General features: G+C 37.5%; 1 protein-coding gene across 1 annotated transcript in view; it reads left to right on the forward strand.

The window, feature by feature from the left end:
- The window catches only part of PAXIP1 (PAX interacting (with transcription-activation domain) protein 1), a 42,296-nt gene that overhangs the window by 8,746 nt on the left and 18,071 nt on the right, over nucleotides 1–15,479 (forward strand). The window contains exons 2-5 of the mRNA XM_010007060.1: nucleotides 4,610–4,744; nucleotides 6,650–6,693; nucleotides 11,902–11,965; nucleotides 12,974–13,087. Coding sequence (XP_010005362.1) covers nucleotides 4,610–4,744; nucleotides 6,650–6,693; nucleotides 11,902–11,965; nucleotides 12,974–13,087 — 357 coding nt within the window. The remainder of the gene's footprint in view (nucleotides 1–4,609; nucleotides 4,745–6,649; nucleotides 6,694–11,901; nucleotides 11,966–12,973; nucleotides 13,088–15,479) is intronic.

Below are 15,479 nucleotides of genomic sequence, written 5' to 3' on the forward strand. Positions count from 1 at the left end.
CCCGGAGCCCTGGTGGCTGCGGTGCCCGCCCTAGGACTTTTCAGACCCCTTGGGTGCACAGAAGTGCTGAGGTATCGTCCGTGTTGTCCCGGCCCTGATGCAGAGGCAGCAAGGAGCTGAAGGTGCTGACAAATGACCCTGTGGCCCAGGGCAGCGCTCGGGATGGCAGGGTTGGCCTCTTCTGGCCTAAGGCCGTGCCCGAGATGCTAAAGTTGGCCTTAGAGTTCATAGCTCGCTGGCAGGTTGGGTGAAGGTGGTTAGAAAAACTACCTTTCAGTGGCACGCATAATTAAACACGTGTTTGAAGTGTGCCGTGTCTAGCTTTTGGACAGCACCTTCATGCAGACGGGTTACTGCCTGTTTCACGTTGAAATTAAAGTCCATGTTTCTTTGGTAGTTGCTACATTTGGATCTTTGTTCAGTCCAGGGCTCCTTTAAGCTGATGTCCTGGCGTTCACTAAGTCTTACAGACGTTTAAGTGAACTAGGCACTGACCTGCTGAGATAGTTTTTATTCACAGGAATAGGATTACATGCTAAAAAGAACAGTCTACAAACAAAGAGCAGGAAAAAAAGCCCCAAGGTCTCTAGACATAAAATTTTGGTGTCAATCAATGGTATTCCCATAGAGTGAATAAACAAGGATTCTTTTTCCTAGTCTTTTTAAAAATTATCTTAGGCTTTATTCTCCTTAGCAGTTAGTGTTAATAAAGTCTTAAGGCTTTGATTTGCTCTGAGTTAGGTATGCTAAGTTCTCCACTCTCTGTGGGTGGCTTCTCTGGGTTGCAGGCAGACACAGAAGGTGGCTCTGGTATGGTCAGGCACAGTGCTGCGTGGAAATGGCTCCACTGCTTCCAAGATCAAGTCCTGCTTGAAGCTGTTGAGCCACTTTCTCATCAGGAGCGGTGCCCAGAGTTGAGAAGTCCTGTGCACTTGAGTTGTTCCTGAGACTGGCTGGCCTGTTTAAATGCTGTTTCCTCTGGTGCTCTGGATTCTCAGATGGCTTGCTGGCATGGCACAGCAGGACACAGAGGCCAGGGCTGGCTCCTGGCAGTGCTGGTGAGCCCTTGGGAGCACAGGGCGCTGGGAGGGCAGAGTCGTGCTGGGGTTGGGCTGCAGAGCTGAGTCTGAGCCAGTAAGTGTGTTGTGCTGAGCTCTCCAGAGTGGCTTTGTCCTCCCTCCTGCAGGTGCCCTCTCTGGTACTTTTGGAACAACCGCAACAAGAGGAGTATGTATGGGTTGTGTTTTTAATCCAGACAAAAAGCAGAAGTTCTAAATTCATCTCCACAAATAGCTTTTCAAAACAGTTCTTACAATGTTCCATTACTAATACACAAATTACTGATATATTTGGCACATTTTACTTCTCCCCTTGCAAATGAATGCTAGCTTAATTTTAATCTTTTGGAGAGGAACACACTTTGAGCCTAAATTTCCAAATGGTTTCACGGAAAAGCCATTATCTTAATAAATATTAAAACAGGCCTAGCAGAAGTGAGCACTCTAATCAAAACAAATCCTAGAGTAAGGGGAAAAAAAAAAAAAGGTAATTTATTCAGGTGAATGACTGCATATCCACTACCTACTAAAACATATGCAGCATAAACTAGAAGGGAAACAAAAGTCTGGACTGGTGCCTAGATGTTTTTTGGCAAATGAGGGAGAATTAGGCTGCTGGCTCTCAACTTTAAATCCATCCCATTGGGATGTGCAGTTGGTTGCTCACACCTTTCAGAGGGGGAGGAGGAGATGGCATCTATCACTTTTTTTCATTATTGCTTTTCCTACTTTCCTAAAAAATGTAAACCCAAACCGTCATATTTCAGTAACACCAGTTAAAATCAGTATTTCATACAGAAAGAGATAAAAAGTAACGCAATTCAGCTTAATGATTTTTAGCAGCATATCTGGTTTCTGGTTATCTCTTCTTTCATTATGTTTTTAATTTTATGCCCATAGTCTTTCTTCTTAGTTGTGAGTTTTTCCCCTTGTTTCTTCCAACACATAGTTTATTGGGAGACAATAGACATAACATTTATGTGCCCCAAACAATGAAATTCCATTTAATGCATTTAAGCTACCAACCTAAAGTGCAGGATTTTTACAATTAATATGTTGGGGCTTTTCAGAATATTATTTTTTAGTTAGAGGTGTATGGTTGACTCTAGTATAGGTGAAGTTCTTCAATTGTGCAATTTTCAGTCTAGGTGCTGCTTAAACTGGAGAAGTCGTGTGTTCTGAGAGGAGTTTGGAAGTTGACATGAGCTAAATCTGGAAAAGTCTTTTTCATATCACTTTAAATAATCATTTGAAGTTATTATCTATTGTATTTATAGTGTTTGAACTTGTCACTTGAAACTGGTGGAGCTTTTTACACAAGTAGAAACTATGCACAGACTCTTTATAGCAGCATTGTTTCAGTATATATAAAAAAATACTTCTACCTCATTAGTTGTAGGTTTATTCTCACACTGTCTGTCAGATTTGGGTAGTCAGATTTCATTACATTTACTCCTGTTTTTAGCCTCTCCTTAAACAAGCAGTTGAATGCATCTTGTAACTCAGGGAGAGCTGTGTAAGACATGGAGCTTGTATGGTGAAGCTGTTCTTAAATATTTGCTGATTTCAAAAGTGCTTTATTTTTATTTAATTTTACTTATTGCAATTAGAGCATCTTGTGTTACCTTGCAGTCAAATGGATTTCATGCAGGAAGGTATCCCGTGATTTAGGAGATTGGTGTGTAAAATGGAAACATTCTCTCCTGTTCCTGAATGTGTGGTGACAAGAGCAGCAAGTTTGTGATCAGTTTTCTTGGTTATTTTAGAGTAATTTGATAATATCACGTATTCACCCATGGCAGAAAAAGGTTGATTGTTTTTTAAGAAGTGAAGTTTTGAAGTCAGCTACTTCAGTGAGGAAATGCCAAAATTGCCTCCTCACTGACTGGTGACTTTTCTGTCCTTAATTTTTGCTTAGCATAGGTGCTTTATAATAGTCCAGTGTCACGTTTTGAAAGAGTCTCTTCTTCAGTGCCTTCTCTGTCCTATTTAGTGTACAGAGTAATGGCTTAGGGATCAATTACTTAACATTTTGTTTGATGAACACTGTGCCTTGCTCTGTTGTTTACTGGTGTGGAGCGAGTGGCTGTTATAGAGTGTCCACAGCAGCTTTTAAGGGATAAATATCTGTCCCTAGCAGGTTTTGGAACATCATACCAGTTTGGTTCTGCAAATTAATAATTAAATGAAACTGTTCTTTTCTGAATAATACAAGGAAAAATGAAGGCATAATCCTAATTGCTGTTTTTAACATTTGAACTCTGGACCTTACTGTTTCAAAACATTTTTCTCTTCCTCTGCTCTATACCCCATTACCTTCTCTCTTACTTTTATTCAAATAAAAACTAATTCCATTTTTGGGAAGCAGGGCTGGCATCATCACACAGATGTTTAAAATTGAACTGAGAGAATGCTGAACTCTTAAACCAACATCTTCTATATGGGCCTTGCAGAAATAGCTATAAGGTCTGCTTTGTGAGTTTTGCATTTTCTGGGGACACTTCAATTGAGAGAGACATTTCAATTCTAGCTATTTAGGGCAGTAACTTAGAGGGCATGTGTCCACTTTTTTTCTTTTGTATTTTTCTAAATCACTCTTTTCCCAGTCCATCAACTCCTGGTTAGAATGTTTTCCTTCTCGAGGCAGCAGTTATAAATTCTTTTTCACTTGCAGATCCTTCTCATACTAAGTGGGTATTTATTAGAGGTGGTGTCTCCTTGGTTGTTCTGTCTGGCTGTATTGTTTGGGAGCAGCTGGACAGCTTCTTCAGACTTAATCATATGCTATGGATGAGGTATATTGATCGGATCTAGAAATATTGGAACCAAATGCCTTTCTGGATGCCTTTCTGAGTGATCTGCCCTAGTTTTCTTTGGTCCTGCTCTGGCAGGGAGGTTGGACTCTGATCTTCAGAGGTCCCTTCTGAAGTGTAATGTTCTGTAATTCTGTGATATGCATTTGGTGAAGATGGAATTCCTTTCTTAGCTGTTAAATGAGCATTTACAGAAAATGCATGAACATTTTTGTCTGTTTGCTTTTTTTAATCAAGTAAAATAACTGGCCAAATTCCTATGAAGACTGCAATGCACAGTCATGATGTTACCTCCTCTACTGTTGGGCTTTTTTTTTTAACTTGAAGCTCTTATTTTCAAGTATTTTCAAATGCTTCCAGAGCTACTATATACAAGAGGAAATGCTGAGAAGAAGGGTTTTCTTACCCTGCCTGAGAGAAAATTGAGGTTTTTGATGGATATTATGTTTTGGAAAAAAAATTTTATACTTTCCAGATTTCTGTTCCAGCCTGAATTATTTTGGAAAGTAATTCCTCAACTTGTGCGATTAAAATACGTCAGAGGTGTAAATCATTGGCAATCAGATTTTAGATGGGATGCGTTTGGCAGCTTCAAAAAGAGTGCTAGACACCTGTAGGAGGACAGCCAAGAGAGAAGGTGATATTCATTCTTCTCGGGTTAGCATGTTCTTCCATTAATGTATTCCTCAAATCAAAGGTGCTAAAAACTGTTGTCTTCTTGTTCTCTTTTGGGTTTAGGTTATTCAACTTCTGAAAGCTGGAAAAGCAAAGGAAGTTTCTTACAATGCACTGGCTTCACATATTATTGCAGAAGATGGGGACAATCCAGAAGTTGGAGAATCTCGTGAAGTTTTTGATCTCCCTGTTGTAAAGGTGACTGACTCATCAGTGATACTGCAAAGTACTGGTGTGGACACTTCATTATCATAACAGAAAGTGTTCATGTTTGGATGATGACCAAATGAAACATTCTTGAATTTTTTTTATTCTTTGAAAAAAAAACATTTATCCTGACTGGCAGATGTCTTTTACAATTCTGTTCTGCTCTTTTTCTTGTTGCTCTGTATGTATCAGTGGTTTGGCTTTGGTTTTTTTTTCTTATGTTCTGTTTTTATCTAGGCTGTTCATTCAGTCACCTGTGAGATGGTGTCTATTAGCTGTATTTCAGAAATTATTCTGATGGGAAGGTTCTTACTAGCTTTTGGCAGTGGGAAATCTCAGTATGGAATAAGTAGTAGACTTTTTTTTTTTTTTTTAACATGTATGATTGCCAACGTGTAAAATGGTTTTGCTGATTCTGCATGTGTGTGACGTTAAATTTGAACAACCGAAACTTACAGAAAAACATAATTTTCTCTTTATTATATACATGTATTTTTTCCTTAGTCATACTGGAATTACCAGTATTTCATTATTATCTTGCAATACTGGGTTATTTTTCCATTGAGAGATTCTGGGCCTCATGTTTGAAGATGTGAACTTGTCACTCTTCAAGTCATGAGAGTTATTAGAAGAAAAAAAATTTGTATTACACTTCCAGTACCTTTGTCTACATGTTTTGGGTTATTTTTTCAATATGGTTGCAGGTGATAGTAGAGAATTTTAATAGCTTATATCATGAGAGTTCACCTGACAGTGTAGAAGTATGAATTAATTTAAAAAAATAAAAGGTGCTTAGCTAGAGATAGATACAGTGAGTTTTTTTTATTAAGTTTTAATTTATTTTATTTTTCTGTTCAGTGGCATAATATTTATCTTATAAACAAGAAGACTGCCATTCTCATGGCAAGGAAGGACACTGGTGCCATTAACAGTGCTTTCTGCTTTTTAATGCCATTTTCTTCAATAATTTTATTTTCTTTATAACTGCTACTAACTAAACTTTTTCATTGGTCAAACGAGAACAAGTCTTGTTAATGTCGTGTACTTTGACCTGAAAATATCACAGCAGGAGCTGTAATCAAGCAAATTATGCTAAGAATTAAGGGAATGGAAGTGAGAAGCAAAGGTAGCTTGTTATTGAGGGAAGAGACACAGAGAATAACACAAAGAAAAACTTTAGGAAGATCTCAATCCTCTGAAAAATGAATTGGGCGAAGTTAGGAATTAGATGTTTTTAGTTCATTTTTTATGCCGTTTTCTAAGGGAGAAAGAATGGCAAGAATTGGAACACCGTATACGTAGTTACCACAATATATTTCTTTCTTTGTTGAGGAGAAGTCATTTAATCCTGAATGTGATGCCTCTTTTCTTCCTTCTTCCCTATATGCTGAATTGAGACGACTGTCCTATTCCTCTTCCTTTCTCCACCACCTCCCTCTCTCCCAGAGCAGGGAATGCTGTCAGTTAGGGGTCATCACCCATGTGCTTAGCAGCACTCATTGCTGTGTGTTCAGAAATTTCTTTCTGTGTAAAGTTATGGTTCCTGACTCTTGTTGATGAGTCTTAAGATAAGGGATTTTTTTTTTAGAGCACAGAGAACTGAAAAAAGGCAGAGGATGAATGAATACTGTCAATAGTTTTCTTGGCAATGGAAAGACAAGAGAAAGACATCTTGCTCCCATGTTGCTACACAACCTTTGAGCAGTCTTTATATTAACTCTTAAAAATCAATCAGAACAATCTTTTTTGTAAAGGCTTGAGTACAGTGTGAAACACTCAGACTTTCAAAGCTTAGAAATGTATATTGTGACTAGATATAGTATGAACTTGGAAGGGAATTTGCCTTTCGCACATGCAGACCAAGGTTTTTAATGTCCTGTGTTTTTTGTTTTTCAGCCTTCCTGGGTGATCTTGTCTGTGCGCTGTGGAGCCCTTCTGCCGTATCCTTTCCGTTCAAGTTTGAATCAGTTCTGTAGGAAACGTATTTAAAAAAGGATACTGTCAGGGGATTTAAGACTGCTTCAAGTATGTACAGCTTAAAATTTTTAAATGGTAGAATATGTTTTGCTTGCCAAGATTGCAGTGTGCTTGGAGCTTTTTTGTCTTAGTTCAGTTTTTGTATTCCTCTGGCTATTTTGGATGCTTAATAGGCACTTGCAAGAAAACTGTCGTCAAAGGGACTCAAAGAATTTTAGGTGGAAGTTGGTAATTAATTGTGAAGATCCAGAAAAAATGCTGGGGTGCAGTAAGTGGGCAAATGCTGGGTTTGAGTGTAATGGCTTATTCTGCCTTTTCTAGGAGCAGAATTAAGTAAGGGGTGAATGATCAGTAACTCATCTCAACACTGTATTTGTATGTAGCACTTCATTGATAGATGATGTTAGTACTCCCATTTTTGGGCTAACCTGCCCTTGCCTTTGGCAGACACTTGTTCGTGTTTGGCTGAATTTATGTTTCTTAACTTTTTTTGAGCATATATTATTGCATATGTATGGTGCATTCTTTCCTTGTCTTGTCAGTTATTACTGTTGCATCTTTATTTACATTCCTCTCAGTTTTTCCTTTGTATCATAGGAATAGTGACAGTGGCTGTTATTATAAAAAAACCCAAAACAAAACCAACAAAACATATATAATACATATGTATTTATATAAATATATAAAATTGTATTAAAAATGATAACTTTTTCTCAGATCACTTAAAAAAAAATATCTTTTTTGTTCTTTTTCTCTCAGACCATTCACAATTAAGATTTTATATATGGAAAAGCTGAAGCAGAGCAGTACATTTCAGTACAGATACAAGCAGACAATGGCAACAGACAATGCCAAGACTAGGGATGTTTGTTCTCAGGCATGAGATCTCATTTTGGAATAAGGTTGGTAGGTGATCCTGTCTGGAATGGAAAACAAGAGGTGGTAGGTGCAGTAATCCAGGTGTTCATATTAAGAATTCACATCTTAGTGTGCTTTGTTGATTCAAAATTCATGTTTTATACCCAGTTTTTCAAGGTCTGTGCCTTTGCATTCCACAGTGTCCTAACTATTTTGGAAATAGCCTGTATATTCTCTGCTTCCCCAGGAGAATTCAGCTCAGGGAGTGAAGTATAGGAAGGTAAAACATAAAATTCATCAGATAAAATGATACAGTGAAGTCTTTGTAATTGTTTTGGTCATGGTAATCAAGATGTTGGTTAGGATTTAGCAATTAGTGTTAAGCAATGGGTAGTCTTCCTGACCAAACCAGAAGGAAGTTCTCTGTGAATGACTTAGCTTCCAAATAGAAAAAATGCACCAAACATTACATGGCAAATTTCAGATCAGCAGAGCTACTCCTGTATTGATTGATTGCTGTGATGTGATCTAGGATGGTGATTTTTGTGTTTTGTATCTGGATTTACTAAGTAAGTTCATCATCCTTTCATAGTCAGGATAGGAGTGTATAGGTACTTATGCCACATGTCTGTAAGCCTTCTCCGTGTTCCTGAGGACTGGTTGAAAAAATAATAGCTTGGAATTAGTTACATTTTCAGGCTTAAGTAATGTAGCATTGCATTATTAGGGTTGTTCTTTCCCACAGAGAAGTTGCACTATTGGAAACTCTGTCTTCCACCTGAAACCAGGGTTTTTAAAAATTATGTTTTAAGAGCTGATGTTATTACATACCCAGAAGAGAAATCAACAGATAAAACCATTGAGTGATGCAGTCCATGACTGAATTGTAGCAATAAATGTGTGAATGTAGCCCTGAATGGCTGTTGCTCAGGAAGTCTTTACTGTGGGCATATAGGAATGGCCGAATGAAAAGACCAGGTCTCAGTAGTCTCATATTCTTGGGTTACACAGAAGAAGGAAGTTTTGCACACCTGTCAGCAATAAATGTGTGCTTGGACCTTTTGCTTTATTCTTGCTAGTACTTCATGTCCTTAGAACCTGGTGTTTATAGATTTTATTCTCAGCTGTATAGTGCTCACTAAAATGGGTTGTTAACTCTTTGTTCTGTTTCAATCTCTTTATGACTTCTAGCACAGTGGCATCCGGCCCTTCATTAGGGTTTTAGGTACTACCATAATGAAAAAAAGTAGTTAATGGAACGCTTACTTTTTCCAGTTGATTGTTTTTGAACCCTGGAGGCAGAGGTTGGAGATTCTGCATTTTCGCTTCTTATTTATGTTTTAATTTGCAGATGCAATACTCAAAAGTTGTCATTGAATTCACTGAAGAAGCAAGTCCTAGAAATGTCTTATGTCAGGTTAGATACATGGATCTAATAAAAACCTTAAAGATTTTATGTTTGCTTACCAGTTCTGGTGTTTATCTGATGGGCGTTTGCCTGTCAGTTGTTGAAGATGAAGTTTAATGTAGAAAGATTTAATGCAGTATAGAAGTGTAATAATTTTGCTTGTTTCTTATAAATACATTTGATCATTTCACTGTGAAAGTTGCTTTCATCAGAGGGAGAATGTTCTGCTGTTCACTGCTAACTGATAATAACAAAATCTGAAGTGCAGTTGAATGGCAGCAACATAAAAATGAATCTGGAAGCAGCCTTCCTGAAGAAGGAGAGACAGTTTTGTGTGTGGAAGCTTGAGTTACAATGCCATGAAGAAGGCTGGTGATTTCCTTATGAATTTTCTTGATAGCAGCAAAAGTGAGAATGAGGAAGGATTATTTTTCTGCGGTCTTTACAGATGAAAGAGGGTCAGAGTACTTCTGAAATTTTGTTGCTGGGAGGAAAAAAAACCAGTTTTGTTGCATTCCCTCATTTTTATTTTCAAGACCTACTTGGAACCTTACTGTTATGCTGCTTGTAGCTGTTTTAAGAGGGTCTATTTCACTTCTGTTCTCCTGTTAGAGAGTGCAAGTTGCATTCAAACTGATGGACCTCTTAAAAGTTAATTACTGAACTGTTGCTGCTTTATGTTCTAGAAGCAGATGTTAAGGCAGGGAGCAGACAACTGTACAGTTCTGAAAGATCTGGTATCGAATCTCTGCAACACAGTGAAATTTAGGATGACTTGACTATCCTGGAGTGTTCTGGATAATAACAGTACTCCATTTTGAAGTTTTAAAGTGCTCTGGGCTTTGCTGGCATCTTGCTGTGTATTGTCTCCTCTGGGTCTCAAAATTTAAGTATTGCTGGTGAATCTGTTAAAAACATGGAGAAAATAGTTTTGTTTCATTACAGAACTCTTTTCAGTGTGTACCTGTAACACAATGCACATTTATATACGTAGTCCCTTTTTCCAACAAGGTGTGCATGTATCTTAAACATAAAATCACATGAAAGTGTAGAGAAGGGAGGGAAGCTGCATGAGTCAGATGGTCTGACTGTCTTTCCCAGGTCGATTCCATCAGACTGTTCTCTCTTCACAAAGTCCATCCTGCAGTGGAGGTTTCATACTCTCCCCAGTAACCTTGCCAGTGCCTCACTATTGTGTTGCTGAAGTTTAACCCTATTGCCATGCTGCAGTCTAAAACTGTTCTGATTTATCTGAGCCACTCTTCACAGGGGGAGCAAATAAGTTCTCTTTTCATTTGGCAGCCTTTGAAGGATTTGAAGATGTGTCATCTTAGCTTCTTAAACACATCGGTTCTGGTCTTTCAGTTTCCTCTTAAGTCATGTTTACTAGATCTGTAATATTTTCACTGCTCTGCTTCATGTACTGTTTCATTGATCTCTAGTCTTTCATGCATCTGACAACAAGCATGCATTGCCACCAGAGATCTTGTTGAATTTTGAAAGCATGGTGGAAAACTTGTGTTTCTGTTTTTACATCCCAGTTTGATGTTTTCTCAGTTTGTGTTTCACAGTTGCTCCTACATTGCTGCCACCCCAGATCCTCCTCGTGTGTGTTGCCTAGCCAACTTCCAAAGCAGAGCTACACCTCAGTAGGAGAAAATCAGCTGCAGAAGATTTGATACTTCCTTATATTGACTAGCCTACTGCTGTTTGCAGATAATCTGTCTACTAGATTGTATGGTTGATTTTTTTCTTGATATATTTTCTTGTCCCTCAATACATTTCTTGTTCAGTGCCTTTTGTGGATTTAATAACCATGCTCTGTCATTTCTACTTTTCCAGTCTTTGAGAAACTGCAAAGGGCAGCTTAGGTTCCAAAAGATATCTTCAAGCAAAAGCTCTACTGTTTGGCTACCTGTATTGCTTTCTAGAACATTTTCTTTTATTTTTTTGTCTCTGCTTTTATTTTTTAGTAGTTTAAAAGGAAGTAATCTACCAGATTACCATCTTTTTTAGTAAGCATGCAAAAGAACAGGCACTTTCTCACAGGTGTCTGCTGAGGGAGCTGGGGCTGTTCAGCCTGGGGAAGGGGAGGCTGAGGGCAGACCTGATTGCCCTCTACAGCTACTTGGAAGGAGGTTGTAGTGGGGTGGGTGTTGGCCTCTTCTCCCTACTGACCAGCAATAGGACGAGGAAATGGGGTCAAGTTGTGCCAGGGAGGTTCAGGGTGGATATTAGAAAAAATTTCTTCACGGAACGAGTGGTGAGACATGGGAACAGGCTGCCTAGGGAGGCCACATGGAGATGTTAAAAAAAGGAGTAGATGTGGTGTTTCAGGAGATGGTTTAGTGGTTAGAGGTTGTAGGGTGGATGGTTGGACTTCATGATCTTAAAGATCTTTTCCAATCTGGACAAATCTATGATTCTGTGCTAGTCAGCTATAAGCTTTTATTGGTCTGTCTTGCTTTAGAGAATTTCTTGTGCATCATAATACTTCTTCGTTGTCTGTTGCTTACTGTAGCAAAAACTTCTTCAAATTCTCCTGGTTTTTAAGCATTGAAGACGAATGCTTGTTAATGGAAGGAAGCTCTTCATAATTACTTGACTCTCCCATAAGCTAAACTTCCCTGTGTTTAGCATCCTGAGGGGGATGTTCTGAGAAGAGGTAAGTTTATAATGCTGCCAAAATTGATCATGGTATTAGAGGTGTCCTGCTCCAGTTTGCACCTCAGTTTTTTTCTCTCACACTCAACTTGAACTGGAAACAAAACAACATGCTTTTAAAGATAATATTTTTGAATGGTGAAATACTTGAGAAGTACTATGCACACTATTCAATTTCCTTTAATATCTCTCAGGAAACTTATATTTACATTATTTTGCATCCTTGACACCTGCTTTCCAGTGTAAATGGCTTTTCTCCAGAGTCGTGTCAGATCTTCTTTGGAGTCACTGCCTGTCTCTCTCAGGTAAGAAATTAACCATATTTCAGTCTACTCCATTGTACAATATGTGTGCAATCATTTTTTATTTCTGGGGAGAGATACCTGTTTTTCTGCTGTACTGTGACTTTTTTTTCTGTGTGTTAGGTAAATTAACTCCTAAAACATTTTTTCACTGAAAATGAGCATGCAAACGTTTCAAACTGAGTGTTCAGTCAGTAATTTATCTTGAATTTAGACACATGCTTATTCTAAAATGCAGAGTACACTAGGTTATAAAGTCTTTGCTCCTGTTCTTCTATTTCTGCATTGACATAATCTCCAGGCAACATGTTTTAGCTACTTATGCACTGAAACCTTAATAAGGGTTGCAGTGAGTAAAGTAAGTAGAAAGGTAGTGGTGCATCAGTGGCTTGTGTTCATGATCACCTCTATAGATCTGTGAATACCCTGTTGGTGACCAGTGTGGGCACAGATCAGGCCCTAGCTGCTAATGGAATATATTTCTCTGTGTGCATTAGACTTCTAAACAAATGATTCCTGTAATAGTGTCACTAGCTTTGAAGGGTAATGGCTTAAATACATGTGGCTTTCCTGGCAGGGAAGAGTGATGTTGCTATGACAAACAGTTAGAAATAAACATTCTGAGTGTTTACACAGGCTATGAATTTGGTTGTCTTGTTAAAATTCTGTGTAAGGAATTTGAACAGGTTGTCTAAGATAAGTTTTTTTGTTTGATCACTAACTTTTTTCTCTGGTGGAAAGTGCTATATCAGTGTTGAGTTTTACAGGAATGAATGAAGAATATTTTCTTTTTCTTGGTGCAGGTTAAAAATGATTATTTAATGTCCTTTATTGTTGTGTCTCTTTGTCACCCTTTTTTCTCCACAACTTTAATGCAAATTTGTTATCTAAAAGTGATAGGTGATACATTAGCCAGACTTCTAAATGGTATGTCATGGATGGTACTAAAATTCTTCAAGCAGAGGGCAGCTGGTTGCATAGAGCTAAAAGGCTTATTTGCCTTCCTTTTAGGTTTCATCGGAAGACCGAAGTACGCTGTGGGCTTTGATTACTTTTTATGGAGGGAATTGCCAGCTGAGCCTCAATAATAAGTGTACTCATTTGATTGTGCCTGAGCCAAAGGGGGTAAGAGTTTATTACATGTACAATTCTTCTTGTAGCTCTCATTTGCTTTTGAATAATGAACAATTTTCTGTCTTTCTGAAGTTAGGATTCTTTATAGACTGTTTTTTCATCTTGAGCAACCTAATTCAACACAATTATGCATTGCAGTTATTTGGTTTGTATTTTATTTTCTGCATGGCTTGAAGCCTGATAAGTTCAAAAGATAGCCAGTTTCCTATCAGTATTTCTATTTCTGGTTGAATAAAGCATTTTATTCTGTTTGTATCAACTTAATTTTGGCATGTCATAATCATTACTGATTGTGATTTACAAGTCTGTAGATACAGAATTAGCGAATTAAAATGAAGGATAGAATTGAAAAATTACATAAAATGCCCTTCAGTATTAGGGAGAGAGGAATAAAGAGAGCAGAAGGAGGAACAGGTTTGGAATTTTTTTGTTCCTTTTTTTTCCTAAAGAAAATAGAGCTCTCAAAGTCCCTCAAGTCATTCCTTTTAAAGAGAGATGGTAGGAGAAACAGTAAACAGCTTTTCTGTCCAACTGCTGATAAAGCAGCCATACTGCAGATCACTTCCATCATAAAACATCTTGCACTGAAAGGGACCCATAAGAATCATCAAGTGAAACTCCTTGCTGCTTGCAGGATTGCCTAAAAATAAACCATATGACTAAGAGTGTCATCCAGATGCTCCTGTAATGCTAGTAATGCTTTGTTGATAACTGTTTGCTGAAGCTTCATCAAGTGTGCAGGTACTCCTCTTCCTGAAGAATAAATAAATTTGTAATTGATTTATTGTGTTTCTTTAGAGGCTGAAAATAGTTAAAACAAATTGAAGCTTACTTAAAAATGGTCGCTTAGATGCTTTTAGTTAATGGAGCAAGATTTTGGTTTTGTTTTTGTGTGGTTTATTTTTTGTTCTGTAATAGCATAAGGACATTCACAGCACCTTTTTTTTTTTTTAATTTCCAGTCATTGGGAGGGGTCACACATGCTTGTTATTTGAATATGAGTAACTCTTAAGATCAGGTTCTATACACTACCTCCTTATATAAATCTGTACAAATAGTGTTGTTTTATACAAACTGAGTAAATTGCTGTCCCACCAATGACCTTTTTAATATTTTGCAGTTCATATAAAGTATCTAATACAAAGATAGGGAAAAAACATGTAGCTAATAGGATGACAATAAACTTCTGTGTGCTTTAGAATAAAACATGGGCTTACATTGGGAGAAAAGTGTGGGCATGGGAAATGCTTGCTTTGTCTTCTCTCCTTAATTTTAAACTGTTAACCTTTGTAGTGTTTTGGATTTGTTTTTTTTAATGTTGGGGTTTTTTGCATGGGTTGTTTTTTTGTTTTTAATTGCATTATATTTTTTTCCATGGAAAGATTAGATGAGTGTACTAAACACCACCCTATTTGTCTTCTCCATCACAACAAAGTATAATGATTGGATAAAGAGCTTTGCTGCCCAAAACAGTGTTTTTAAGAGGCAATGATAACATTTAAGAAGTGTTGCCTTAAAACATAAGCTTTCTAAAGCAGAAGATGTTGTCTTGAGCTTGCCAGTCAAGAGACTGAGAAAGCACATTAGCATTTCATATCTGTAGGATAAAATGTCTTGTTTAATTAATGTAATCATTGAATGGGAACAATTTTATAGGATGATTACTTTAAGTGCTTCTAGTCTTGCTGCTCTGGCATAACTACTGTAAGGGAATCTGCAGCAGTTTGTAATGAGAACAGTGTTGACACTAGTGAAAACTTAAATGATTGCTTTGACTAGAAAGAAGATGATAAAACAAGATTCTTAATTATTCTCACCACAAAAAAAGAATGAAAACTCATATCTGCAAATAAAGTTGGTTTCATCTGCAATCTCTTTATTGTGTGTGAAGGACAGTTTCATTGTATGAAATAACTCTAGAGAATCATTAAATTAAATTAATTTCCTCTGGATGTGCTCGTTGATTTATGTTGTTTGATGTACAAAGAAAGTCCCAGTTCAATCACTTTTAAATATTAGATCCTGAAATTGGTTTCAAATTTTCTAAAGAAAGTTTTCCCTTTTTATTTATTTATTCATTTATTTACCTATATCTTGGTGTTTGTGAGGGGTTGCCCTCAAAGAGGGGGTTTGAAATCAGAGCACTGATCCTGTGACTATTTCTGTTTCTTAGGAGACAGTCAAGTTTTACTATTTTTCTGTATTTCCAAAGGATGAAATTATGAGGAAGGAGGGAGGGATAAAATTTTCTTCTTTGTCAGCATCCAGACCTCTCATTGAAATGCCTTTAGCTAATATTTGGACAGAAGTGTAACTTGCAAGTTGAGGGCAACATCAGAGTTTGCAGCTTCTGAGAAGGTGTGTGGGAAATGCCCAATAGGTT

Source organism: Chaetura pelagica, unplaced genomic scaffold (assembly GCF_000747805.2).
Source record: "Chaetura pelagica isolate M959 unplaced genomic scaffold, ChaPel_1.0 scaffold17, whole genome shotgun sequence".
Lineage (NCBI taxonomy): Eukaryota > Metazoa > Chordata > Aves > Apodiformes > Apodidae > Chaetura > Chaetura pelagica.